This window comes from Phasianus colchicus, chromosome 5 (genome assembly GCF_987193195.1).
Source record: "Phasianus colchicus chromosome 5, bPhaCol1.hap1.1, whole genome shotgun sequence".
NCBI lineage: Eukaryota > Metazoa > Chordata > Aves > Galliformes > Phasianidae > Phasianus > Phasianus colchicus.
This window is the reverse complement of record NC_143440.1, coordinates 31,091,083-31,119,066: the sequence shown is the minus strand read 5'-3', so window position 1 is coordinate 31,119,066 and position 27,984 is coordinate 31,091,083. Positions and strand designations below refer to the sequence as shown.

The following is a 27,984-nucleotide window of genomic DNA, read 5'->3' as shown; positions in this document are numbered from 1 at the left end:
ACACACCTCAACTCCCCGGGACAGCCGGCACCAGAAGCGCGGCGACAAGCTCTCTACGCGTGCGCAGCGGGCCGCGAGAGCGTGTTGGGTGCTGTGCGCTTGCGTATAGGAGAGTGAGGCGCCGGCATTTTGCGTCACGCCGGCGAGCCAATAGGAATGTGAGCTGCGCGTCCACGGAGCGAGGCGGAAGTGCGGTGGTCTCTGCCGCCGCGAGGCGCTGCGCCTATGTGGGGCGCAGTCTGCAGGGAGGGGACTGCGAGCTGGTGGCACGCAGCGTCTCAGAGCGCAGGCTGGGGAAATGGCAGAGCAAGTTCCCGGTTTGTTTTTTTGTTGTTGTTTTTTTCCCCTCCAGAATAAGGTCATCTGCGGGTGATATCGCAGGACACGGATGTGAAATAAAAGAACATGAAAATGTGTCAATAACGTTAGCCTGAAGTGCTTTCTTCGATCTGTATGAGATCAATGCAGGCTGTTTCTGATGCTCCCCTACAGCCAAATGCTGTTGCTCGCTGTGAGCAGGTTCAGTGCCAGGCCAAGAGAGCTGTAATATCTGCCCATTTCCTTTCCACAAGTATGTCCTGTCGTGTCACATGTACCCACTGTCACATACACCTGCCTCCTCAGCTGTTGCTTAATGTCAGAGTTAATTACTGAACTCATTAGAAATATTACTTAACTATTAAAGCATGTTTGGAGATTGTGAACAGTGATTCCTCTGTGAAGAGGAAAGGGACCTGGGGGTGTTGGTTGATGCTTGGCTGAACATGAGCTGACAGTGTGCCCAGATGGCCAAAAGGGCCAAAGGCATCCTGGCCTGCATTAGAAATAGTGTGGCCAGCAGGAGTAGGGAAGTGATCGTCCCCCTGTACTCAGCAGTGGTGAGGCCGCACCTCGAGTACTGTGTTCAGTTTTGGGCCCCTCACTACAGGAAAGACATTGAGGCCCTGGAGCGTGTCCAGAGAAGGGCAACGAAACTGGTGGGGGGTCTGGAGCACAGGTCCTGTGAGGAGCAGCTGAGGGAGCTGGGATTGTTTAGTCTGGAGAAGAGGAGGCTCAGGGGAGACCTCATCGCACTCTACAACTTCCTGAAGGGAGGTTGTGATGAGGAGGGGTTTGGCCTCTTCCCCCAGGCAACGAACAGGACCCGGGGAAACGGTCGCAAGTTGTACCAGAAGAGGTTTAGGTTAGACTTAAGGAAGAACTTTTTCTCTCAGAGAGTGGTCAGGCACTGGAATGGCCTGCCAAGGGAGGTGGTGGAGTCGCCATCTCTGGCAGTGTTCAAGAGGCATCTGGACAAGGAGCTGCGAGATATGGTTTAGTGCTTGTGGTAGCAGTGGTAGTGTGAATACAGTTGGACTAGATGATCTTATAGGTCATTTCCAACCTTGTGATTCTATGATTAGCATTTGAGTGGATTACACAATGATATTATAAGCTTTGATGTAATAGTGTTGTAGGCATTTACCTTCTAGGCAAAAATAACCATACCCCAAAAGTGTAGTACAAATAAAGTAAATGAAAATGTTCAGGCATACACTTAGCAAAGCCAACTACCGAATTTTTTAGTGTTTTATCTGGAAGGCTTTTTATTTCTTACTGGAAGGATTTTCACTATTAGCCAGGTTCTGTCTGTAGCTTGATGTCAAGGGAACGACTGATCAGAAGACAGATAAAACTGCCAAGCAACAGTTTTCAGTTTACTTTGAAGCAATGGAAGCATTTCATCAGGCTCCTCAAAGTGCAATCAAGAGTGACCTCCATGTTTGAGAGCTGTCACCTCATTGATGAGCTCACTTAACTAACAGCTACATAGAAACTGGCAAATTTCTGATAGGTTCTGCCCTGCTCACAAGCACATTCTCACTTCTGTCTGATCGGGTTCATTCAACCAGCTGTCACTGTTTGTGCAAACCCGTCAGCCAGATGGATGAATCCCTAATGAGCTGAGTAGAGTGGAGGTCTAGACTAATGTAATGCCATCACACTGATAATACTGAAATCTGTATCTGCAGGTTCTTGTCACTTCTGGTCTCGTGTACAAATTGAAAAGCAGAGAAAACGCATTAAATCCCTCTGAACTCCCTATATGCATCACAATGCACGAGCATCACAACTGTTTGGAAATAATTGAGAATGGTGAATAGAAGAAGCACCCAAGAGGAAAATGATTTTATACTTAAAACTTATTTTTCTGCTGATTTTTTTCACAGTGTGAACAGTTTGCTTGTAGTTTGGGATTAGCAAAGCATTTTCATAAGCTTAAATGCAACTTTGAACATTTCAGTGCAATTACTGTGAACACTTTTATTTATATGAAGCTGATAACACTTTGGCTAGTATTTAATTTGCTTTTGGAAATGAACAGGATGCTTTAATTGATACTGGTTACTTTAATACACTGGACATCCACTGGACCACAGCCAGCAGCAGCCCAGAACCTGTTTCCTCTGTGATTCAGCCACATGCAGAGCTGTTGGCTGTCAGCAAACAAGAAGGGAGCAGCTGTGGCCATCTTACTATAGTCTTATCATATTCTCTGAGTCCAGCCCTCAGCTGCTGTGCAGGTATTGAGGTCATGCACAGTATACCAGAACAGTGCCATTTCACAAATGCTCTATGGAATCAAGGACACAGACATGACTGATCTGAAAAACAAATAAGAAGTTGATGTGCATCAGAATGCCCATGCTTACATCAGTTATACTGTCTTTTGAGGATAAAAATTTGTATTATTAAAAAGAAAAAAGAAAAACAAAAACATCACAAACCACACATAAGAGAATTGTGTCTATGGAAGCAATCAGCATCAGGACCAGCAGAAGGCCACAGCCAGCTAATGCATTCACTGAGCTTTCTCCTTCACAATCAGCTTTACTGTAAATAAACACAGAAGAATTATTATTTAAAAAAAAATTACTACCGATGTATATTGTAAAGCAGCATCATTCTGCCATCTACTGGCAATTCACAGTGCTACACCAGAAACATTAGCAGCAGACTTCAGCAACAGCATTGATATTGCCCCAAAGATATGATCCCCTGAGAAGGTCCTACTTCTGGATTCCACCAGAATTATTTCCACTTTACTGGTAATAGGCATCTGAAAGCACAAACCGGGTAATACTTTCATACACTCTTCATAATGGTGACATTAAGATCTATCGCCAGATGACAGCCTGCTTTACCTGGCTGAAATTGATTGAACTCAGACTTCATTCTGTAGAGGAAGAAATTTAATTAGTTTAAGTATGAGGAAAAGGCTTTGAACTTTTTTTTTTTTTGTAGGAAAAGGAACATAATTTCCATGCTGTAAGAAGTCCCACACCCTCCCTTGCAAGCAGAACAAATATGGGCGTAGCATGATGGTAACATGGAAATTGTTTTCATAGAGCTTTGAAGTGCTCATCTCCTATTTACTACAAAATATCCCCGTATCTCTTTTAAGCAAAATTTGTGCACAAACTGTGCAAGCAGGTTGTCTAAGAAGTACAGCAACCGCTAAGCCAGCTGCAGAAGCAGTAGCTCCACACAGAGCAATGCTACACATGGACTCAGATGCCTGAGATCTGGTTTGTAAGGATACCACCTGTAATCATTCACCTACTGCTCTAATGGCACATTCCTGGGACATCTGGTTTCCAAAAGTAAAAAGTGTGAAATCCTTGCTTCTTGGAATGTGCTTTAAATGCCATGCTTCCCACCCTCCCCCCAACCTGGGATTCCACTCACATAATGCCACAAGGCAGCCACTCCATAATGCAGTGTTATCATATCCCTTGCAGAACCATAGTTATTTATATTTTTTTTTCTTTCTTTCCTTCACTATTGGTAATGTAGCACAACAAAACAGAATTCTTTCCTTTGTATTTCAAGCTGAAGATATTCAAATGATTTGTAGAGTGGGTTCACATCACATAGAAGGTGCAATATGGAAAAGTCATAGGAACTTTGGTGGGATGTTCCAACAGAAGAGGATCCTATTCAACAACCAAATAAAACATTCCATCTCATCTGCAAGGTCTCTGCTCTGGGAGATCTTGTGTCCAACATGCAAAAGGCTGCTGTAATACACACAGCCTTAAGCAGTTGCCTAATTACACTACAGTTGCTTCTGAGGAGGAATGGAGGAGGGAAAGGCCAGAAATGACACTGAGTTGGAAGTGTTATGAAATTCTATGCTTTTTTTTTTCCTCCAAGAAGGTGGTTGTCCAAAGACTCCTAAAGGTTGATTTGCACCATTTCTAAGCCCACTCTTTTTTAATTTATTTTTTTTATTTTTCAATATTTTTTTTTTTTACATTTTTGTAGTGGGAGTTAAAAAAAAAAAAAGTATACGAGTTTAGCTGGAGCCAGATCAGCACTTTCCAGATGACAAATGTTCTCTTCGGTGTATCAAATACATTACTTACACTGCTGTAGTATCTACTGCTAGCAAATTTGGATCCAAACTAACTAAGAAACAAAACACCTGCATACTCACTGTATTTGATAAAGCCTTAGAAGCAAAGCTTAGCCTTCAACTCATTCTTAAAACAAAGAAGAAAAAAAACCAAGCCAACACTACAGTAGTTCTTAATTCACTTTGCTAGTTCTTGATCTCAGAAATGATGAATCGATTCTGCAGTGCCCTGCTTTTTTTGAAGCATTAGGTATTCTTACTGCTTGTCAGCTTCATTACAAGCCACAGAAGCACTTTTTCATGAACACATTCTGGCTGTTCCCAAGAAGCTGAGAATGGCAGTTCGTGGCTTTAAGTAGCCCTGCAAGCACCTTCTTTGTACAAGGCAGATAACTGATGCAGATATATACAACCTTATAGCACACAGCTGATATCTGAGGGAGCTGACCAGTTGCTGCCTTTCTGAAATTCAGCTCATAAGTAAGAGCTACCAATTGCTTTACTTTATTGTAGCATTTCACTGTATTGGCCTGTGATCCTTGTAACTGTTTTAAAGCCCTTAATGAAATAAGCAACTTTTGGTCTACGCTTACATCTTAGCCCTGGAAGTAATTTGGAGGCACTTTATATTTCTGTTGCACAGTGAGAAAGCTAAATAAGAATACTGTTTATGTTTCAGGTGCATTCCTATTTGTGTGGGCTGGTTCGCTGAGTCATGAGAGCCAATGAAGCCTCACCATGACAAGTACTGGTTACTACGTCAAAGAACTGCTCAAATGAACACTGTGGTGAATTAGAGGTATTATCTACCATTAACCAATGGCAAACAAGCTAATTTTGTATGTGCTGTTACATTGCTATTCAATGTGTTAAACCACAGCTTCATTAAAGCAGGTTGATTGGCAGTTCTGCAAGTAGTTGTGATGTTTCCTGTGTGATTTAAATAAAGCTATATGGCAATCTCAGAAAAGAGGTAAATAGGAGCCTTATCAGGTAACTTTAACTAAATGATGCACTTTTTGATCTAAAAAATGCAAGCCTTATCATAGAAAATCCTTCCAGTTGCAATATAAAATCTTGTTGTGGCTATGAGGTTTTTTCTTCTCTACAATATTTTGAGTTACATAAGACTGGGTAATTTTTATATTCCACATAACAGTTTGCAAATTTGGGGGAAAAAAACAGTAGCATAAATCACTTTCAAATGCCCCTTCTCCCCCCCTCCAGCTATTTGCTTTCATCATTTATAAGTGTGTTTGACAACAGTCTCCTCAGGGACACTCTGTATATCTGGTGAGATCCAAGGCCAATAAAGCCTCACTAGGCACACCATAAGTAATGAATTCAATTTTGGATTTTGCTTTTAGGACTTCTATTTTAGGCAAATAAAACAATAGTGAACCACAGAAAACTTGGTGCAGGATAAACATATAAGTTTTTACCTCCTCTTCAGCCTGAAGAAAAATCAGGAAAGCATCTTCAAATTAATGTGAGATGACAAAATCTAGTGGTTAGTTTAGATATACATTCCACAGGTATGAAGGTGTGCTTTTGAATGTTGACATATGAAAGTAGTAAGCACTAGAAAGGAGAAGCAAAAAGAAATAATTGCCAGGACAACTTTGTTCATGGAAGAATTACAGGAGAATAAACTCTTAAAAGCATACATTAGTAAACTGCAGGCCCAGGTCACACCTCTTTTAGGAAAGGGGAAGGACACAGCAAACAAAAATACCCCAGTGACCTTCTCATTCCTGAAAACCATGATTTTATAAAATAACATGACACCTGATGAAAACAATTAGCACTTTAAGTGGCAGCAGCATAGGTATCTGGACTAGAAGGCCCAGAGAGGCCATAGAAAGCTCAGGTGGACTCTAGCATGCAGGTTTTTACACAGCCAGGTCTCTGGCTGGAGAATCTCTATGACAGGGAAAAAGTGGGGAGACCAAGAAGTCTGAGTGAGTGAATTTAAGATGATTGATCATAATCTCCTGGCAAACAAAAGCACACAGTGGCACCTTGACCTAAAAGAGGCAAGGAGATAAAAACAGGATGATGGACATAGCATTAGATAGGAATTTGGAATATCTCCTAAGGGAAGTTCTGTTCGGAAGGAATCCTGATGAAGGTTCAGCAATAGGGTCTCCTTCCTTTGCAGAATCAATTGTATGGGTGAAGCTCTGACAGAGCTGCAAACTGATGAGCAGTAAACCTGGCAGCCATGCTGCAGCCACTCCATGTACCTCACAGCCCTGGCATGGTTGACTGCTGGTAGTAACGTAAGAAAAAAGGCGAGATATGAGAGACAGCAGATGTGGTTAGGGTACTCCCTAAGACAGAAATTACTATTTATATTCTTACTATCTCAACCTTGAATGTGGGAGCAAAAGCTAGGGCTTGCTGGAGCCATCCAAATTAGTTCTTCCTCCTCTCACTTATGTCTTTCATTGCTGAGATAGTTAAATTCAATTACACTGCTGCAAAGCCAGCACAGACAACATGTTCATCAGAAGTTCTATGCTCTTGAACACTAGGTAAGATACTACTTCAGACCATTAAATTCAGTTCAAGTTCTGACTAAGATTCCAGGCCAACAGCATCTTGGAGATGCATCTTAGGGGTAAGGGAAAAAACCTGCTCTCATAAAACTATACTATTTTTCACAGCTTAATTATAATTAACTGCATATTACAAAGGAACCACAGACCAATCCTTTTGTCAGAAAAAAATGTTAATGAGGATATAAAAAACTGGATAAACAGATTTCTATATATGGAAACCTATTAAGATCACATTTTAAGATTTGGTGATTCATGGAGAAAGAGGTCTTGTCATCTTTCACATAGTTCTGGAATCAATAATTGTCTATTTAATCCAAACCAGACATGAGGCTAAACTCTCATTTTCCAGACCTTACAGAAAACCATTGGCAGGCTGACCAAAGTATCAGAAATACATACAAAGTTTGCATACAGAAATGCAAGAATACTCCTTGTTAGTCCCCAAGGTGAAGGTCAGTGTTAGCAAGCTGCCAGTTCTGAAGACAGCTCCAAGGGCGTTCTCCTATTTACAGCCCTGCAGAATGAAATGGCTGAGGTCACGCAAAAAACAGTCAAACAATCTAGAAAGCTGACTGCTAACTTCAGGGAGCCCTCGGATGCACATTCTTATGTCTCTTTTTTAAGTGCAAAGAGGGTGGCAGCATTTGTCACCTGACCACAGCACGACTTTATGCTAGAAGTGAATGAATTCTAGCTTTTGGGTTAGTTTTTAAGCATTCAGCTTTCCATAATAATGAAACATAACACATGTTGCTATTTAAAAATCAAGAGTTGAGATGGAAAGAATCCCTTCACAGATGTTAAGGGACACACTACCAGGAGAGGTATAAATGCACTGCAGAAAGAAGCATAAAAGAATTCTTCACAGTAATGACTCCATAGGCATGCTTACCCACAAACCTTGAAAAGAATGCTAAACATCCTCACTAACCCATCTCTGCTAATTTTCCACAGGGTCAAACATTGAAAGGCATAAGCTCACAAAAATGAGAATTCAAGATACAAACAAGTTTAACATCCTGTACTTAGAGGGGAAGACGAGGCAAGTAAAGAGCAAAAAAACCCAGAACTAAACCACACACCATTGTGCAGCATGATTTTTCTCTAACAAGCCACCAATTTGCCAATTATAAGCATTCAGAACTATGGGCAATTTTAATTACTAGTTCGTCAAGGATCTCATTTTTTAATGCCATTTATATTCACACAAACACTCCTAATATAACAATTTTGACTTAAACCTAGTAGTTGATATAGCCATTATATTAATGTGCATTCTTCTGTGTTTTCAATATTAATGTAAGGACTAAACAAAGTGGTGTCATTCACATATTTGTCAGCAGAAGTACAAGCATTGTACTTCTGTATTCCCTGTGTTTTCACAGCCAAATGGCCCTAAGCTGATTTGATTTGCAGGAAGGCTCAATATACAAGACACCACTTGGGAAACAACACATACCAAACATGAAGGCGTTCTATTCTCACTTGGACAGGTGACAAGGTTGATGTGGAGCTGGGAACTCTGCCAAGCAGATGTGCTCTAACACATCAGTGGGGTGGAAGAGCAGCAAGTGGGAAGAAACAGGACTGCTCTGCGTGCACCAAGTCTCCAACCTTCCCTCTTCAAGTACCTCACTGTAATGGAATTAGTCACATAGGACTAGAAACACTTCCTACATCAAAGCTGAATCTTCCACTAGCACAGGCACCCTTGTCAGGCACACAGAATTTCTGTAATGTGTTTAAAACCAAACAGTCCCCTACTCTGAAGGCAGTACACGCTTTTAGCAGAATCCCTAGCAACACTGCTCCATTGCCCAAACAGTAGATTAATGGGCAAGGCAACTAACTGCCCAGCTTATTCTTAATGCTAGTATTTGCTGTTGGCATAGAATTACTTCAGAAATAACTCTTGACAATAGTTACCAGCTTCAGTCAATTAAAAAGTCAGGCTTTTGGACTCTGAGTAAGAAACAGAGAACAGAACCTGTCAGTTACTTTCTAGTGCTGCTTTAGTTTACTACTTCATTAACACTGGCAAGAATCTTGTATCATTCAAAATAAAATCTGGTCACTGCTTGTACAATGAAACCACCGCCTGTCATTGCTTATAATTCCTTGACATTATTTATTTTTTCCTCTAGCTGGAGCATTAGGTGGCACACAGTTATATTAATGAAAATCAAGCATTTTTTCCTCCTCCTTTTCAGTCAGAAACTTAATGCTATTTTAAACAAACACAACATCTAAGCCTGCTGGCTTCCAGACAAAGTACTATAAGCAGAGATAAAAAGAAATAAGTTATCTGCACTCTTCAAATAAGATATGCAAGTTGCTCCTTCCTGCATTCATTGAAGAAGTTCTATCAGCAAAGAAGCAGCTTTTGGTTTCTTAGCACCAGAAGTTAAGATTTCAGCCTTCCAGCACCTTCCAGCCTTTCTGCTCTTATCTAGACCAAATATGAAACAGCTAATTCACATGTGGTAACACAACTTGACAGTAACACAACAGAGCCAGTTGTCAGGAGAAAGTGCATCTGGGCAACTTCTTTATTGGGATCCAAGCATTTCCTTGGAAGTAGCAATCCTCCTCTCGCCTCCTCTAAAAATTTACAGAAAATATTTAGATATATTTAGAAATACGCAGAGGAGATAAGCTTGTTTAAAACAGAGCAACATGATTAAAGCCTGTTACCACAAAATACTGGCTATTTTTCTGCTGCCAAGATATTTATTAAACTATTTCACTAAGCTTTCAATCCATGGAGTATCTGATAACTCTGATGTTTGCAAGAGCCAAACATAATTCTGACTTTTTGAAAACGAAGCTACACTGATGAAATACAACTTGAAAAAGAACCATCTATCTAAATTACAAGAGATTTGAAACAGTTTACAGCTCACATTAAAATATGATGCTAGGGTGTGTATTTATTCCAACACACCCACCATAGCAGGCAGCTTTGGAATGTAATACTACTTTGATATTTAGTAGTTTCACAATACATACAGTGCTCACAAAAAGTAGCAATCAAAATGGTTGCAATCTCTGTAAAATACATTGGCTTTGTTTCTTTTAAGTCAAGCAAATAGAGAACAGTCTCCTTCCGAAATTAACAGAACATTATTGACGTAAACATATTACCTTATGTAAGAGTATTTTTATTGTTTTTATTTTGGGAACTACCACTTCCTAAAGAGAATTTAAATGGCTTTAGTAGTAAGGAGTGAAAAAATAAAAAACCATTGGAAAACATAAAAATTGCTTTCTTCTGACAGTAACATACAGATGTTGAAATGGGCGACTGACTACTGGTGTCTGTTTATCCCACATCACTCCAGGTAGACAGTGTCTGAATTAAAGCAGGGTCTGTGTTGATCAGAAACATGCCACATTCAAATTGAAAGCAACACACCTCATTCTGAGGTCACCAATTATACTGCTGAAGTCTACATAGAGAGATGCACTACACAACTCTAACCATTATGGAAACAAAAATACTGTAAGCCTGCAATAGTTCAAGTCTGTGTGGTCATTTCTACTTTAAGTGACAGTACCATATTACAGGTTGGTATCAGAGTACAACTTAGTCCTTCGTGAAAAAAAGAACAACCCTACAGCAATAGTTATTTAGAGTGAAAAATCAAGTTCAGACTCAAGCATGTAGCCATGGATGTCTATTTCCATTAGCAGATATTAATAAAATTTGTGTTGAAAGTTTAAGAGGGAAAGTTTTAACAATAGCTTTCAAGTTGTCTTACCTTTATTTTGTCAACTTTCACTCTCCCTCAACTCAACAGTAGATAACTCATAGTATGTTTAGACTACAAAGAGGAAGAAATAACATTATTAAGTGCTGAAAAATGAATGTATGGGGAGAATATGCAGAGACAAATACTTGCATTTAGTCTCATTCCAAGGCAGAAAACAAAACAAATAACAGGGAATTAAAATAATGGATTAAAGCACACATTCTCTCGGCAATTCTTTAGCTGTAGCCTACAATTACTATCATATGTAGGAAAGTAGACTGAAGACAGATATTAAACTATGTCTAACATTTATAGAGGCTATTAAGAGCTGTTTTTTTTTTTCTCTAATGGAACAGCAGTTCAGTGTAAGTTCCCCATGCAAGAACCAAGTGCCTTCATAAACTGAAGAACTCACACTGCTCAAAGGCTGGAGTAACTCCATACCAGCAGCATGATTTGCATTGCTCTGTACTTTCAAATAGCTGCCTAAGCCATATGACTGTTTGCACTAGAAGACTGGAGACAAAGTACAGCAGCAGATCTCCATATATCAAGTCTTCTGTAACAATGGAAGACCTATCAAGATGAACATTGTAAAGCAACTATATCTAAGTTGCAAGATGAATCTTATGCAAAATTTCTTACACACAAGAACATCCACTTCTTCAAGAAAGGAAAAAATGAACCCTGATACTAGCATGTCTTCAAAAATCTCACTGCTCGCCAATGCAATACATAAAGTACAAAATTTGCCTACTTCAGACACCAGAAAACACAAGTTACATTAGGATACACAAAATGAAGTAATAGGACTGATGTCACAATTGAGGACATGCAGTGATGTTCTGGGGTTTTTCTTCGGCCTTCCCTATTCTCTCACCTCTCCTACTCCCAAGGTATTAAAAACTGCAGCCTCTGATTAACAATAAGGCAGCTTTAAGATTACTTAAATTAGGTCTCCCTCCAGAAGATAAGCTCCTGGGAAGTGAATGCTAGTTTTTTAATACCACTAACTACTTATCAGCATTACTATATAGCCGGAACTACAGCACCTACCTGTGATAGGGTGTTCCACTGCAGAATACTCTTTACTAAGAAAGAGATGCAACTCCTTCCAAACGGGGTTGTATATAATGGTTAGGTCATGCTAGCTTCTTCACACCCTGCTCATTAATGGGGTAGCTTTTTCAGCCTCCATTCTTCAGTACTGCCTATACTCTGGCAGTTACATTATATATATATATTTTTTTTTATAAATATTTATCTAATATTAAAACATTTTAAATTTGAACCAATTTCCCAGAAAACTTATGTAATTTCAGTTTAGGGGAAGGGGAAATTCTAGTTCACTCTTCAAGTAAAAGCCTTCCGAACATTAAGATCATTTCAAATAAGGCGCAGATACTAATGACTTCATGTTTAATATTATATTATTGATGCTGTCAAAATACAACTTTTGGCAGTTAAAAAATAATGCATTATTTTATTACTCATCAATAATAATCCTAAAGACAATCTTATCTTGACATTTTAAAAAAAGCACCATCCACAGTTATATATTATTAAATCCATGGCCATACGTACAATTCAGTATAAGACTACATATTCATATCTATTATTAAGCTGAGTTTTGGAATAGTAAAGTATTTCATTTTAATTAGAGATTACTTCTTGTAGTATCAGAATTATATGGCCATGAATTTTTTCACCTTATCTATTAAAAAAAACAAAACAGGAGAAATTAAAAACTGAGTTTCCACCACCTTTACAGTATGCTCCTTGAGGAGCCATCTAAGAGCTCCAGCAGTTACCTTCCAAGCTTTTGTTAGCTTCATATATCAGTGCTCCAAAGAACAATAAAGAAAACAACATTATTGAATTGTAGTTCAGTTTTTTTTTTACTTGACAGAAAAAACATTCTGAGAAACACTAAGTTCCGCCCCAAAAATCTCTGCAGTGTGAAATACCTCTAGTTATACATAATTCCAGCTATGTTGGGCCACGTGTATGTCAGGAGATTGTCCCAGTAAAAGTTGCAATCTTGGGATGTCTCAAACATTCTTCCCTGTAGCTGATGGCCTGTAGCACAATACGTTTGATAGTTTGAAGAATATTCTAATAACCAAAGAGCACCAAGTTCTGATGACAGATTTCTAACTGGTCTTCAGAAATCACCAATAACAATGTATAAATAAAATACAAATTACAAATGAAGTAACAGGAGGCCTAAAGCTGTTGACCACTACACTTGAGTTTAAATCTCATTTGTTTAATCTGTAAAGTAAAAAAAAAAACAGAACACACTAGACTTTTTGCCTGACAGTTCAATAAAAGTGCATTCATTATATGCTAGGCATGAAAATAACCTTTCCAAGTACTTTATCATTATTCTTCTTTTCATTTTTAGAAAGCAGATTTGGTGTTGTATTTCTGTTTAAGTGAAAAACTGGCACTTTATATGCTTTAAATTGGAAAAGCATGCTACCAGAAGATAAAAACACAGAAGCAAGCCTAAAAAAAAAAAAAAATCACAACTCCCTCAGAGCTGCTACTGTATAGCTTTTAAATTAAAATAGCAAGGGACAGCACTAGAAGGTAAAAGTTGATAGTTTTTTCAATGTTTTTGTGTTTGGGTTTTTTTTCAGTTTAAAGTAGTACTAATTTGACAGCATTAAATCAGGTTAGTAATTGATTTTGCAAAGCTATTTGTCATTTTCTTAAAGGAGGTAGAATATGAAAGATGTGACTTGAGTAACAATGGCCTTGTCTGGCTGTAAACATTTCACAAATAATAGATATTTATATCTACAATAGAAAGTACTGTGGAAGAAGTTGTTCTAGAAATTATTTTTATGAACTTGAGAAGAAAACAGTAGATACATTTAATATATTTACTTATTTGCATGTAGTTTAAATGATACAGAACGAGATATCATGTTAGAAATCCACATACAATATAAAAAAAATTGTTTGGTATATTCACCATTCTGCTCACATTTGTAATAACTGTTTATCCAAACTTAAGTTCAGGTATTTATATTATTTTTCTTACATGAATTTTTGTATATGTGCAATGTTTCAAGAACAACTACACAATGTGAAACCCTGATGTCTGTAGCAGTTTTTCATCACAATCTGAACATACAATAGCTACTTACACCTCAACACATTGGCTTTTTCAAACACTAGTAATTAAGGCATTTTTGTTGTATACTTTTTCAATAGTGCAAACAAAAACTGTCTTTAGTTTCAATTAAAATAAAGAAATAATTGAATATTTCATAGTTGTCTTTAATATAGTTGGAAGATAGCTGTGCATTTTGGAGTTCTTGTGAATAAACACTAAAAGCTCTTAATGCTCATTGCTCTCGTTGGTTCTTTATTACTGTCAGTCAGACAAGACGGCAGAACCAGTTGAATTCATCTTTTTATGCAACGCTGTAGGAAAACAATGAATACCCAGTAATTGAATGAATCCCAAATGCAAAGGCATACAGTTTTCATAGTGCAGTTTCACCTCACTGAAGTAAAAGTTGCTCCTACTAGACATTTTTCCACTTCAATGTGAAGTAGATTGTTAGGATTTCGTTAGTGGTTTCATTAAACAGCTTAACAGTTCAGTTCTCTTCCACCAATATTTTTCAGAAGGCTTTCAGAAATAGTACGTATTTCAGGAACATTTTAGAGGATTGTTTCACCACATAAGCGCATCATTTCTCAATCGTGTCAGCATAGTTGTAATAAATAAGCATTTACATCCTAGAAGGAAAAAAAAAGGACAAAGTGTTTATCACACTACCTACTGCTGTAATACCAACTGTAGGTCTGAGATAGGTTAATCAATCAGGACCACAATAAGAATTACAGTTAGGGCAAATTTCAGATTATCCACAAGTTCAGGACTTTTTTTTTGCTCATTTCCTCAAAAATAATTTTTAATGCTATGCTTATGAGCACAGTGGGACTAATTGTCTAAAGCCATCAACTTCACATTTCTTTGCTCACTTCACAAACACCAATGGCAGGATACAAAACTATTTCATACACATAATCTCACTAAATGATGAAGTTTAAGAATCATTGTTACCCACCCTACACCCCTCCAACATTCTTATACTATTCCTTTACTCCTGACTTGTTCAGGTGCCCCTGGTCACAAACATCCTGGTGAACCTTAAGGAGGCAAACAGAAAAGAATCTTAGAGGAAAAACTGATGCTAGCAGTAACTGCTACACTGATCCATCAGAAGAACTGGGCAATCTATATTAAAAGCTCCCATTGCTCTACCAGTAGAGAGTTAGTTGACCCTTCTGCACATCAACTGTCTGAGGCCCTGTAAAAAGTCTGTAATTAGCCCTGTAGATATGTCAAAATCCCAGAAAGGGAAACAGAGCAGTCCCAGGAGGGTAAGAAACTTATTTGCTCAATTCATCAATGCAACAAATTCTATAGCACTGTAAGATTCTAAGTAATTGTAGATCCAACAAAGTTCCTACACATATAAATAGAGCAGGCAATCTCTAAATTCTTTTCAAATTTAACTAAATGGCTGTTTTATGTTCTGGCTCATTCCCTGCCTTTCTCAGGTCATGCCAGTGGGAGGGAGGTTTCTTGCTCAGTGTAACCTTTGGTACCCAGCCTCAAAAAACTACCTTTACAGAGATGAATAACACACATAGCAAATCATGTATTAATCAGACATCACACATAGTATTGATACTGTAAGTATGCCAAGAAGGGGAAAGAGGGCATTCACTTCAGATGGAGCTGCTCTTCTGCAGATTACTATTTTTTTAAGCAGTAGGCCAGAAAAAGATTTAGAATTCAGCATATTGTCACTTGTTCTGGTCACTTAACATGCAAATGCTAACACCACTGCCAGACTGAGGATCTGTTGCATCACATGCAGATGAGGTACAGCAGATTTTAAAGAAAACCTGTGCTTCACAGTCTACTTACTTATCTGAACCCCTTATTTTGAACATTCTAAGGTTTATTACTATTTACTATTTTATTATACATCATTAAGGAGCTACTTTATAAAGGTCAAAAAAGAAAAATTCATCAGCATTCTAAAACACAATACTAGAACTTCAGACTAAAGACTGTGAAATAATTGAGTGTTGGTGAAAAATAACAGCTGATACAGTTCCAGCCTTCAACAGTTAGAGTAAATAGTATCCAGTAAGAAGAATACTATATGTATAAATGGTATAGCTATACTTATTACTGAACAACTGTAACTGGATTACCTTTGCTATATTACCAGTATATCCTGGAACCAGAGTAAGATGTTTTTCTTGTTCCCATAATTCACTTAATTGTTGTTTTAAAATAATCATATTTCTGAAAAACAACCAATAATAGTTTTTAATATATATATACACTACAGTTTCCCAGATTTTGACTGACACGGGTATTTAATACTGTATATAGCTGTAGTCTTAATATTATCATAAACTCAGATCAATATTTTTTTCTGCAGCACTTACTATCCCAAAGACTATATTCTTTATTTGTTAGAAGTTAAAAGCAAAAGAAATACAAGAACGATAATCTTTCATGCAAGTTTCCAAACACCATCTATGACTTGACAATTAAAGAACTTATATGCTTTTAAACTTCTACTTTCAAATTGTAAGCATCAATTTTTCCTTTGTATAAGAAGTTGCGCTCCTGTTAATCAGCATTAATAGGGATTTTGAGATGACACAAGCTACAGAAACATTTAAATGTTTTCCAACACTATACTCACCCATCCTCTGCCCTCTCTTTATGTGCAGATAGTTCTGACCACCATCTTTTAATTACAGCTTGAAGCCAGTTTAGACCAACTATCACATATCTGCAATAACATTTTACACAATTCAAATATTCACAGGTCAGCCAATACTTTCACACAAGCAAGAATGCAATTTAGAAAGCAACACATTTGCTGTTTTGGAACAGACAGAATTAGACAAATTCTCAATTTTAGGCAATTGCCCATGTTCTCATTTTTTAGGTTGTAAACTAAAGTACTTCTTAAAAAGTAGTTAGAGATTATTTATGTTATACCTGAAAGTTTAGTTGATTTTATGTTAAAGAACATGCTGAAACCTTGCTGCCATTGTGCTTTACTGTTTAGAATGACTATATCTACATGAAGTCAAAAACTAACTGCCCCATAGTTCTTAATCCAGCAAAAGGTTTGGGTTTTTTTTGTTTTTTTTTTTTTAATTTAAACCCCCGAATGCTATTAAAAACCAATATGAAGGCTTATATGGAAGCTCCTTTAGGTAGGTGTGTCCCCAAGAAAGGCAGGATTGGTGGGAAGGAAGATGAGTCAGAGGACCAAACATCTTTAAACACATGGACACCACACAGCCAGGAAGGAATAGCATTGAGACATCTGAAATTGATACTTACTCTTCATATTTGCTTTTAAGTAGTGATTTCACTAAAGGCAAAAGATCTACACAGCAGCCAACTGAAATATATGGTTTTTCTTCCTGTAAACTTAAAAAACAAGATGTTTCAGAAGTGCCAGAAATTCACTGTGGGCATAGCACATTCACATGTCCCACTTCCTGTTTGTACCTGTTTGTAAGCACAGGAAGGCAGTCTACTACAACTCCAAGATCTTGTATCCTGGAAACATGGAAGAGAAAATAAGTGTCACTAGTTGAGCATAGGTTGAACTATGTTTCCATTAAGAAGTAATTATTGATAATTTACAAGATCTAAGGAAATCCTAAAAGACTGCATCATATTTGGTTTTGCTACCACTTTAAGAATATAAAGGAAGAGAGAATCAAATTTACCTCAATAGGTAGGCTACCAGTTCACCTATACTTCTCCTTCTCCAAAAGGTTAAAGCAACATTCAGCCTCAGATTCCTGCTGAAAAGTACTTGAGCCATAGTTTCATGGTCCTGAGAAACCTGTATGTTTTTAAGAATACAGAAGTTTACAGCAAGATAAGTAGTCCGCAATGACACAATAAGCTGCTTCAGTATGGCAATGCTGGAGTATATGAAAATATGTTTTACCACCTGAATGATTAACAGAAGTTTTCCTAATAATAGCCTTAGAGCACAAACTGCCTTGGAACAAGGCACCAACAGACTTTCTACTTTATCTAAAATCTGCAAGAATAAGGTCTGCAAACACCTGAATAGAGATATCTAATAATTAGAGCACTCACTCATAGGCATTAACCTATAAGTTTCAAAAAGTGCTTTGAGAAGTGCTTATTTAGATACTTATCAATTTGAGAATATTTAATATAAGTCAGCAGCATGAGTTTGCAGCCCAGAAACTCCATCATATCACCTGCTCTGCATCAAAGGAAGCATGGCCAGCAGTTTAAGGGAGATGATTGGTCTCCTCTAGTCTGCTCTTCTGATGCCCAATTTAGGGTACTAAATCCAGCACTGGGACTCCTTGCATAAGAACACCACAAAGCTGTTGGAGCAGATTCAGAGGAGTGCAGGGAGTTCCGACTGGAGGGCTGGAACATCTTTCCCAAGAAGACAGGCTGAGGGAGTTTTGACTGATCAGGCTAGAGAAGAGGCGGCTTTGGGGAAACTTTAAATACTAGAAGGCCAATGTAAAGAGAGCCTACAAGAAAGATGGGGAGAAGCTTGATCAAGTAATGCAGTGATAGGACAAGTTCTTTAGAGAGAGTGGTGAGGTGCTGGAACAGGCTGCCCAGAGAGGTTGTGGATGTCCCATCCCTGGAGGTGTTCAAGGCCAGATTGGATGGGGCCCTGGGCAGCCTGGTCTAGCATTAAATGTCGAGGTTGGTGGCGCTGCATGTGGCAGGGGGGGTTGGAGATTCATGATTTTTGAAGTCCCTTCCAACCCTGGCCATTCTATGATTCTGTGACAAGGTGGTAATGGTTTTTTTTTAAGTAGAAGGGTAGCTTTAGGTTAGATATTAGGAAGAAATTCTTTACTATGAGGGTGGGAAAGCATTGGAACAAATTGCCCAGAGAAGTTGTGGATATCCCACCCCTGAAGGTGCTTGAAGCCTGACTGGATGGGGCTTTGGACAATCTGATCCAAGGAAAATTGTCCTCACTATAGCAGAGATGTTGAAAACAGAAGATCTTTAAGGTCCCTTCCAGCTCGTTTGATTCCATAATTTCTCCATCATGCAGCCTTTCCAATCTAGCTTATTTGCCACTCACTCATTGAAGCCATTAGTTTAAATGGTATTTAAGGGTACCACTGACTTGTAACCTCCAGAGCACTCTCTTCATGAAACTGTAAGTAGAGGCTGCCATGAAGAGACAGGGTGGTGGCAGTCTTACATGTCACGCTTTCTGCCATGACTTACTTTGTTACCTAGACAGGCCTGCAGATGTTTAAAACAGCTACACTGAAAGAAAGGAAAACCTCAACAGAAAAGGACTGAGAAAGCCCTGTCACAAAACACGTTTATTTCATATCAGTCTGATGTAGCCAGTTTCAAAAGCTCCGCTACCATTTGAGTTTCCTTAAGTAATCTCTGTAAGAACAGTCTTTTATAATAATTTAAAAGTTGCTTTCATGGTCACCAAGCTAACACTGTTAAAAACAACCCCATCCAACCTCACCAGCTTATTTCTCATCCATACATTAACACCTTCAAATGAGGCCATGCATCTTAAGTCATGAAATCTAACCTGGCCAAAATAGTATTTTTCACTTGATGCTGGTATGATCTGAAATTAGACTAGAATGTCAGATCTAAGTTTGTGCTGATAAAGTGGCAGGACTACTACTGTTGGCAATTGAATCAGTCTACTGAGGAATAAGATTGCAAATCACAAACTGAGCCAATCTGAATGTTAAGAAAGCTAATCTACTCAAAAAAACTATTCAAAACTACTAAAAATGCTTACACTGAACTCAGATTTCTTTTAAGCTCAACTTACCTCTGAAAAAAATGCACTATATTTGGAAGAGGGGCCTTCTGTTTGAGATGAACCAGAGTCACTAGAATTCAGCAAGTGTGTACGACTGTCATTCAGTTTCGCTGGCAGATTCCCTGCACAAGCCAGTTCATTTTCTTTATTTGCCATGTTACAGCCCCTTGATTTAGGGAACTGTTTCTTCTTATAACAAGGCTTTGCAGTATAACAATGGACTTTTCTTTTACAGTGTGCTGCTTTGAGGAGAGATAGGGGACTGATCACCGTTTTTCCAACTGTTATTCTGCAAAAATACGTGAATATTTTAGTAAAGGTAATTCTAAACGTAAATCAACACTTCGTATTAAGGTAAAATATATCATTATGAATTCAGCAGTAAACTTACAGGCTACTTCAGCATTTTACCATCAGTACATAGCCTCATGACAACTGGGTTATCAAAAATAAGATCTACCATTAATACTGTTTTCCTGCTTTTTTTAAAAAATAAACTCATTATCATGGAAATGGACAAATAACAAGCACTGCCAGTACAGTTACAATTTTTCATTGTGACAGTTTGGGTGTTGTAATAAATTCAAATTGCTTCTTCCTCCCTGCTTCACTCCCTCCTGAAACTTTAGACCCTAAACAGCAAGACCCTCCTACCTGTTTGTGTATGAAGCCAGCTGTTTTGGAGATTTCTTATCCTGGGAGAAAGGGAATAAGGAAGGACAGGCTATTACTAAAAAGACTCAAACAGCATCACTGCTTTACCATGGACTAAATTTAATGCAAATTCCCTCCCAGCCACCTTCTCTATTCTGTTTGAAGCACAGCTACACTAACGTTTTTATAAATTATTTCACACTGATAAGCAGACATACAACTGTCCTTGCAACACCACAGTCAACTAAAGGTTTGCGTAGTCTTTGGAAGAGGTAGGATTGTGACATCAGAGGCTGACAGAGAACTAAAAACTGTGACTAATATAAAAAAAGCTTCTGGAATTTGATGAAGTTATATTACCTGTCTCTCGTATTGCTGGCCATTAAATGTATACAACAGATCAGCAGATGTTAGGAAAGATGGCAGCAGAAAATATTTCTTCAAAGCACAACAAAGAAAATGAAGGCCGATGTAGGTAAAACTAGCTCGATTATCCTAGATTCACTAACAGGAAACGTAAGCACCCTGATACCAATTAAGCTGCTATCATGGTTTTATGTTTTTTTGGTTTTCAGTATTCCACATCAAAACATCATGTACTGGAATTAGAGTGTTAATGCTCCAATTCCAGGTACCTGTCCCTATACATTACAGAAGTCATGGGATCTGACCCTTCTGGGTAGGGCGGGCTCTCAGTGCCTGGCAGTGGGTGCTGCACAGAATGTTAATATTCTGAAGGACTAAGAAAATTCATTCGAGTTATGCCATACAGGCTCATAAAACCCTTGAAAATTAAGCAACAGTTTGAACTTGAATTTCTAAATGTTTACCATTATAGTAAACTTCAATGTTTTAAGAACTATTTTTCCTACCCCACCTCTCAGATTTGTCATCTCTTAACAAGGAAAAACTTTTTAACAATAGAATTCCTAACCTAGAACTTTTTCTGATGAGACTGCAGGAAAGGAGAGGAACAGAACCAAATTAATATCTGCTGCTCATGTGGAAAACATGATACATCTGTGTCATCCCTGTGTGCCCATTACAATATTTCTCATAATATAATTGCTGTTCTATTCCATATCTAAATACAAAACATACCCAACACCACCACGTCTCCAGTTCTAGATTGGGCAAAACTATAAACTTTTGTTTGAATATTTTCAATTTCACTGGAAGAAAGAAATACCTTACCTCCTTCATGATCTTTTTAGTAGAAGAAGAGATTCTTTTTCTGGGGAGATCAACAGGACGACCTTCAATATGCAGTACTTTCTGTTTTTTAGCATTGTGAGCCTCAGATGCCATAATCTCTCAAATCCCTATTTTCAAGGGAAAGATTATCTCAGGTCATATTTTGTAAAACATTCGGTCAGCTTTCTTCAAATGCAACTAGCAACTACAGTTCAAATAGTTCAAATATTTGCAAGATATTCAATTATATAAATAAATCAATTCATTACTGTTCAGCAAACATTAGCTGGAAGCCTTATTAGTACCACTCTGATAAACTCTTCAAAATTCCCACTTTCAGTTTCCCACAAGAAGCAAAAAAAAAAAATCCATCTTTGTCGTCCCCAAGAAACACGGATCTTGTTTACAGATCAGTTCAGTACACCTGCATTCTAGGATGCCATACAGGCAAGAATTCATGTAAAAAATAAGACAAATTACTCATGAGAATTCTCCTCCAAGTCTATTTCATCTGCTATCTAAAGAAATATAGTTGTTCCCTATTCTTTCCAAGTGAGGAAAGACAGGAAAATAAAAATACTTCATATTTTTCAGGAATAAGGCAAGTTCCACCAGAATAAGAAAAAATTGTGTTAGATATCTCCCCTTACCTAGTTGGCAATTCCCTCCCACAACTTCTCCTCAGTATAGCACCCAGGTATCACTTCTGGAAAAAAATTCCTATTTCACAGATGACCTGTATGTATATACAGGCAGCTGGTTTTCTGTAGCACTCCAGAAGAACAGGGAGGACCAACTGCTACTGAAGTGAAATCCCACAGAATCAGCCTGTCAGATCCAAGAAGGTCCTTAACTTCAGTTCCTAAAGAAACATTTTTGTGATCATTGCTGTGACAATGACAGCTTCTAACTGTGCAGATCTTCTTACTTGTGACTTCTTACTTGCCTGTTTAATAAATTATCTCATATTCCCTCCTCTTTCATGCAGAGAAAGAAGTTGATTCCTAATGTATAAAACAACAGTGTTAAACTGGAACACTTTCTAATTAAAAGTGGAAAACAGAGTCTTAACAAGGAATCCTGGTTTAGTGTATGTGGCTTCAGTATTTGAGTCATTTTCTTATGGTTGAGTCAAAATATCTGAACTAGAAAGGTAAGTTTTCTACATAAAGCTTGATGCACCCAAAAGAGAAAAATGAAAAGGATTACACACTGATAAAATGTGATGAGAGAGCATGAAGCCTCCAGCTGAAACAGGAAAAGAACGTAAGATTACAGACTCCCACTTTAGAGGCCAGGAACAGAAATCCCAAAGGGCCAACTGATGATCAGATACAAAGGAATGTCTAGTGAAGTAAAATATCCTTACATCTGCACTCAATGTCCTACAGTTTAGGGTGGTCTTTCAAGTTTGTTTTTTTGGGGGTATCTAAAGACAAAGCAGCAGCAGTGAACATGAGCAAAGCAAACAGCATCAGAGCCATAGAAATGGATGGAATACATCCAAAAGCTGTACGAATCTAGGAAGAAATAGCTGTGTTATTAAAAGAGGTACAGAACCTCTCCTGTAGAGCTGCTAGTGTGCCTAAAGGAAAATGCAGTCAGTATTTAAAGATGGCCTTAAGGAAGGTTCAGTGACATCTCTGTCGCACAAATTGGTAAACAATGCAATTAAGAATAGAATTAGTAGATACAAATAATGTCTTGGGAAAGAGTCAACCTGAGTCCTGCTTTCAAGAATTAATGGCATTCTCCGAGCATGTGATGCATATTCACAGAAAGTAGTACAGTATGGGATATAGGAGAGCTAAAGGACAGATTAGACCTGGGATTTCAAAAAAGCTTCCTGAAGTCCCTCACTGAGGTTTCTTGAGAAATTAAGCAATTCATTGATGAGAGAAAGTTTCTGCATGGAGAAATACCTAAGGATAATAAGTGGTCTAAGCAGCTCCCACAGCAAACACTGCTGGAAACCTGCAGAAAAACCGTGCAGTTTGAAATATTCGTACAGTACCTCATGAAGAGGATAAATGAAGGCCGCTGGCGATACCAGGTTATATCAGAAACTAAAAATGAGGGTTAACCAACAAATTAAAGAAGAATTGTGATGAACAATAACCAGAAACAAGGATCAGGGGTGAATGCCGAGCAAAGCATCTGTGTCCGCAGGCATGAAGAAATTCTGGGTTCACAAACAGAATTACAGGCTGTGAGCTAATAATTACAACCCACAATAAGATCTGAATATATGACAGTTTGCTTTAGATCACTCAGATTGCTCAGTGTTCCATAAGGATCATTGATCAGCAATTAAAAATCTGTGCTCTGGGGAATCAGAGGGGCTTTACGGGAAATTGAAGCGGTCAAGAGAACTATCAGATATATTCTAGAACAGTCTGATGCTGCCATCCACTGCTATTTTTTGATACATATGGAGAATTTTAAAAAAAAGGCATTAGATTTTTTTTTTTAATACCAGGTCAAACAACTTATACCTGAACTTCTTGAATTTTTGATAATTTCATCATCATGAGTACGGCTAGCTATATTTGTTCCAAACAGCCTAGTATATTATCTCTTAAGGCTAATGTAACTCTTCTGCTTTACATGATTGAAAAAATAAACGAAAGATAAAATGAAGTCTCTTCAGCCTTAGCCCTTTAACATACAAGCTTAAACAGCTCTGCAGCATACTTTGTGACAACTGTAAATCAGAACAGAAACACACAAGTTCATTATGCTGATAGACTCCCATTCCACCCATTTTCTCCCTTCAATGAAGGGCTTTTCTAAGCAGATGACAATCCTTCCTCCCCTCTCTCTCCTCAGTTTTCAGGAAACAGAAGGACCAGCGTAAGAGCAACCATGTGTAATGGGAAGTCAGGTTATCCTTACCCAATCACTAGATGTTACCTTGGCAGAGTTCTCCTAGCAGCTCTAATACTGCGCTAATTATTTAAAAAAATATCCCCCACGAAACTGATCTAACCCAGATGCAATACGCCTCTGAAATCACAGCGTACTTGCACGAAGGCAGCACTAAATGGCTTCCAAGTGCATAGCTGTCAAAGACAAGTATTAACAAACACTGCCACTCCCTCCCATCCGCTGACATTCTGGGCACGGCCCCCAGAAGGGGACAAACTTTTCTTTGCATGTTATGTAACCTTCACATGTTTTAACATAACATAAATTTCTTACAGTGCACAGACTTGAGTACTTTGCAGATAGCAAAACAAACATGAAATAGTTTTATTTCAGTCATCTGCAATATCCTCTAAAAGAATCATTCGTCCCATTGCATGCATTGCCAGAATTCTTAAAAGCTCCTTTTTCCTACAGCATTCCACATACATTAGCCATCACAGATGTTCTGGGGTTTCTTTCCCACCCCTCATGTTATATCAAGAGCACATTCTCAAGGATGACAACATCGATCCTTATTTGAATCAGCTGGAAAAGTTCATTAATTGTTACTCCACACAGAGAGGAGGTGCCTGCTCTGAATGCATTTGAAGCTGGCACACATCACAGAGTCAGGAAAGAGCAACTAATTTTACTAATTGTTGCCAGATGTAAAAGGCTTATGAGACATTTCCAATAATGGTTATTCCAAATTTACTTCCAAAAGGATAATTTGTCTAGAAAAATAAATTAGCGCTATCTTATGATGTAGAAGATTGAGTAAATTTGGCATCATTTCCTTTCATTTTAAGCCTGATTGACAAATATTATAGAATCCATCTGTCTCTTGATTGTACATCCTTCCACATGTTTTCATTAGGAAACAGATTTTTTAAAGACTTTTCTTTGTAATTATGCTCTGACAGTTCAGTAAGTGTTTCGTATTGAATTATCTTAAGAAATGCATTCCTTAAGACCATGAATTATCATCAATGCACTGTTTTTGTTCAACGCTACAAGACAAGTGTTACACATCACCAGGGCACAAACTTTAGCTAACCGCATCCGTCAGGCCATTTCTTTCGATTTGAAGAGACTTACTTGGGAAAAATTAACATCAACTACATTTGCAGTATAGAAATACTACCTGAGTGACAACATCGCTACATGCCTCCTACTACATAGGCATGGAATTTGTTCAGGGCCTGCTATCATAAGCAGTCATAATGAAGCTTTGGAAGTGACCACAAATTGGAGTTCAACAAAGTTTAGTGAGGATGAATCCAGGCATGGGGCAGAGTACTCCCTCACACAGTCTAGTAAATGGACATTTAACTTCTAGACCAGTATTTTGTCCAGGAAAGGTGAAAGTAGTAAAAGCACCATACTATTTTCTGCATGTGGAAGTAGAATTTAAAAGCATGTTAAATTTTAAAAAGCACAGGAGAGTAGAATCATAGAAGCAGTCCTCCACTAACAAAACAATGTTTTTTACCTGTTGATTTTCACTTATTAACACTCCGGAATAGCAAGGTGGAAAACATCTATTGTGTTAACGCTCTCTGACAGCTGAGAGACAGGAAACAGAGCTCTAATATGCTGGAGCTCTCACATTAATACTGTTGATAAGCTTTAAGAAATTATCCATAAAAAACAAACGCAGTAATTTTTCTTTTCCTATTCGCTGTTTAACCCCAATCTGTAGCAAGAACTTTAAATTCAAACTCTGAGAAAGGTGCACTGGAACTCCTTCCCCTCCAAACCTAATGGAGTTACAGGTACCTACCTAGCCTCATGAGGCTGAATGCAGCCTGTGCCTATACTTCATGGCGTGAGATCACATGGCATTGTGCACTGCACTTAATTTTAGCCTGCAAGTCTTTTGATGATGAGATGTTGAGAGCATCTAAAAAATCTTTCTTAGTTCATACTCAAGACATTTACCATAGGATCAAGATACAGATCCATTTAAGTAAAAGACATCCTTATTACTCTAACTGAAATGCATCAAAGACAGAAGCTGCAAAACCTATGGATGTACTTCACATACACTACTGTAACACTACAACACAGAATATTCATGTATGTAAATGTATTCGTATAAGGATAGCTATTAATGCTACTCTTAAAACATAATAAATGTTCTCAGTTATAAAGCTTAGGAATTAAAAACAAAGCTAACTTGAATTCAGTTGAGTAAGCTTACTGACATTTTAGTCAAAATTACGTGCACTGACTAATAACGAAGAAACAGCTTTAAACTAAAACAATTTGTTTTTTCCACCCAGCAAGGGCCGAAAGCCACTTCTCTGCCATCTGTTACGCTTAATTCTCCCATCACAGCCAACCACCCTTCTTGTCCTTCTCTGTCTGCAGCTACACAATAGGAAGAACAAAAACGGAGGCAGTGAGAAAGGCAACGTTCACCTTACAAAAAGGGGCAGTTTTTAAGCAAATAATGCACTCACCCTCGCTCCAAATCATAGCACGTTACTGGAACAACAACAACAAGCTGATAAAGCTAACACAGTCTCTGACTGGTTTCACTCTTCAGAGTTTGTTAGGCCTACACTGAACGACAAGCCGAACTACTTCAGCACAGCAGAAAAAGAGATCTGAAGTCTTTTTAAGAAAGCAATTAACACAGGCTCCTGAAGCAAATGAAGACGTCTCGCTCCCTCCCTCTCCTCCGCACTGCAATAAGGCACCTGTCACACCCAGGGCGCAGAGCCCAGTCAGCAGGCCTCACCCCTGCCATTATCCTCCCCGGGCAGCACTACAGCCCCGCCGCGCTCCGGGAGCGCACGCCGGTTCCGACCGCCAGCTGACGCCGTCGTTTCAGAAAAAGGCCGACGCGGAGCCCCGACGGATCCGAGGCAGGGCCGCGCGCCGAGCCCCCGCACGGCCACAGCCGAGACCGGCGGGGAGGCCGCGGGGAGGCCGCCGGGACCCGCAGCCCGGCCCCGCTCCCACCCGCGTAGCCGCGGCTCCCGGACCCGCGGAGGCGCCCCGCGCCGCGCCCGAGCGAGCGGCCCCGGAGAGCCGCCGGCGGAAGGCCCGGCCGCGGCGGCCCCTCCCCGCCCGTCTCGCAGCGTCGCGGGCGCGCCCCGGGCCGAGGAGGGGCCCTGCCACAAGGGACGCCCTGCAGCCCGCCTTCCCGGTGCGGCGGCCCTCGCGGCCACGCTCACCCGCCGCTCATGGTACCGGACCGCCCACGCCGACAGGAGAGACCGTCACGGGAGGCTACAGCCGGGAGCCAGCGCCCGCAGCCTGCGCCATTCAAACGGCGCCGCGCTGCATGCTGGGCCGCGCCCCGCCTCGCTCCGCCTCCGCCCGCGCCGTGCCGGAACAGAGCGCCCTCTGGCGGCCGCGCCGCGGCGGCCCACCTGCGAGGGGAGCCTCTGCGGCGGGGCGCGCGGGGAGGCGGCGGTGGCGCCGCGGTCCCTCGCGGTGCCCGGCCGCCGCCCCCTGAAAAGAGCCGGGGGCGAAGGCCTGTGAGCGAGCGGGTTGGCTCCGCGGGCGTCGTGCGGAGCTGGCAGCGCCGTCACTGCATTCCGGTGTTGCTCACCATAGGGAGAGCTTTCTGATGCGTCATGTTCCTCGAGTATTTTTATTGAATCGGG

At 39.4% G+C, this 27,984-nt stretch overlaps 1 protein-coding gene across 5 annotated transcripts; it reads right to left on the bottom strand.

The window, feature by feature from the left end:
- Positions 1-12,017: 12,017 nt before the first annotated feature.
- KATNBL1 (katanin regulatory subunit B1 like 1) lies at positions 12,018-27,681 on the bottom strand. Of its 5 annotated transcripts, none has more exons than XM_090141220.1 (10): positions 27,111-27,280; positions 21,458-21,585; positions 20,264-20,304; positions 19,619-19,898; positions 17,520-17,638; positions 17,296-17,346; positions 17,125-17,214; positions 16,472-16,561; positions 15,969-16,062; positions 12,021-14,474 (listed from the first exon to the last, which is right to left on the bottom strand). In XM_090141220.1, exons 2-10 carry the CDS (start codon positions 21,569-21,571, stop codon positions 14,442-14,444), a joined length of 912 nt encoding a protein of 303 aa, XP_089997346.1. In that variant the 5' UTR covers positions 21,572-21,585; positions 27,111-27,280; the 3' UTR covers positions 12,021-14,441. The 5 variants fall into 5 exon arrangements, with proteins under 5 accessions (XP_031449576.1, XP_089997346.1, XP_089997347.1 ...); XM_090141221.1 differs by lacking the exon at positions 27,111-27,280 and adding an exon at positions 26,830-27,083; XM_090141222.1 differs by lacking the exon at positions 27,111-27,280 and adding an exon at positions 25,857-26,813.
- Between the last annotated feature and the right edge of the window lie 303 nt (positions 27,682-27,984).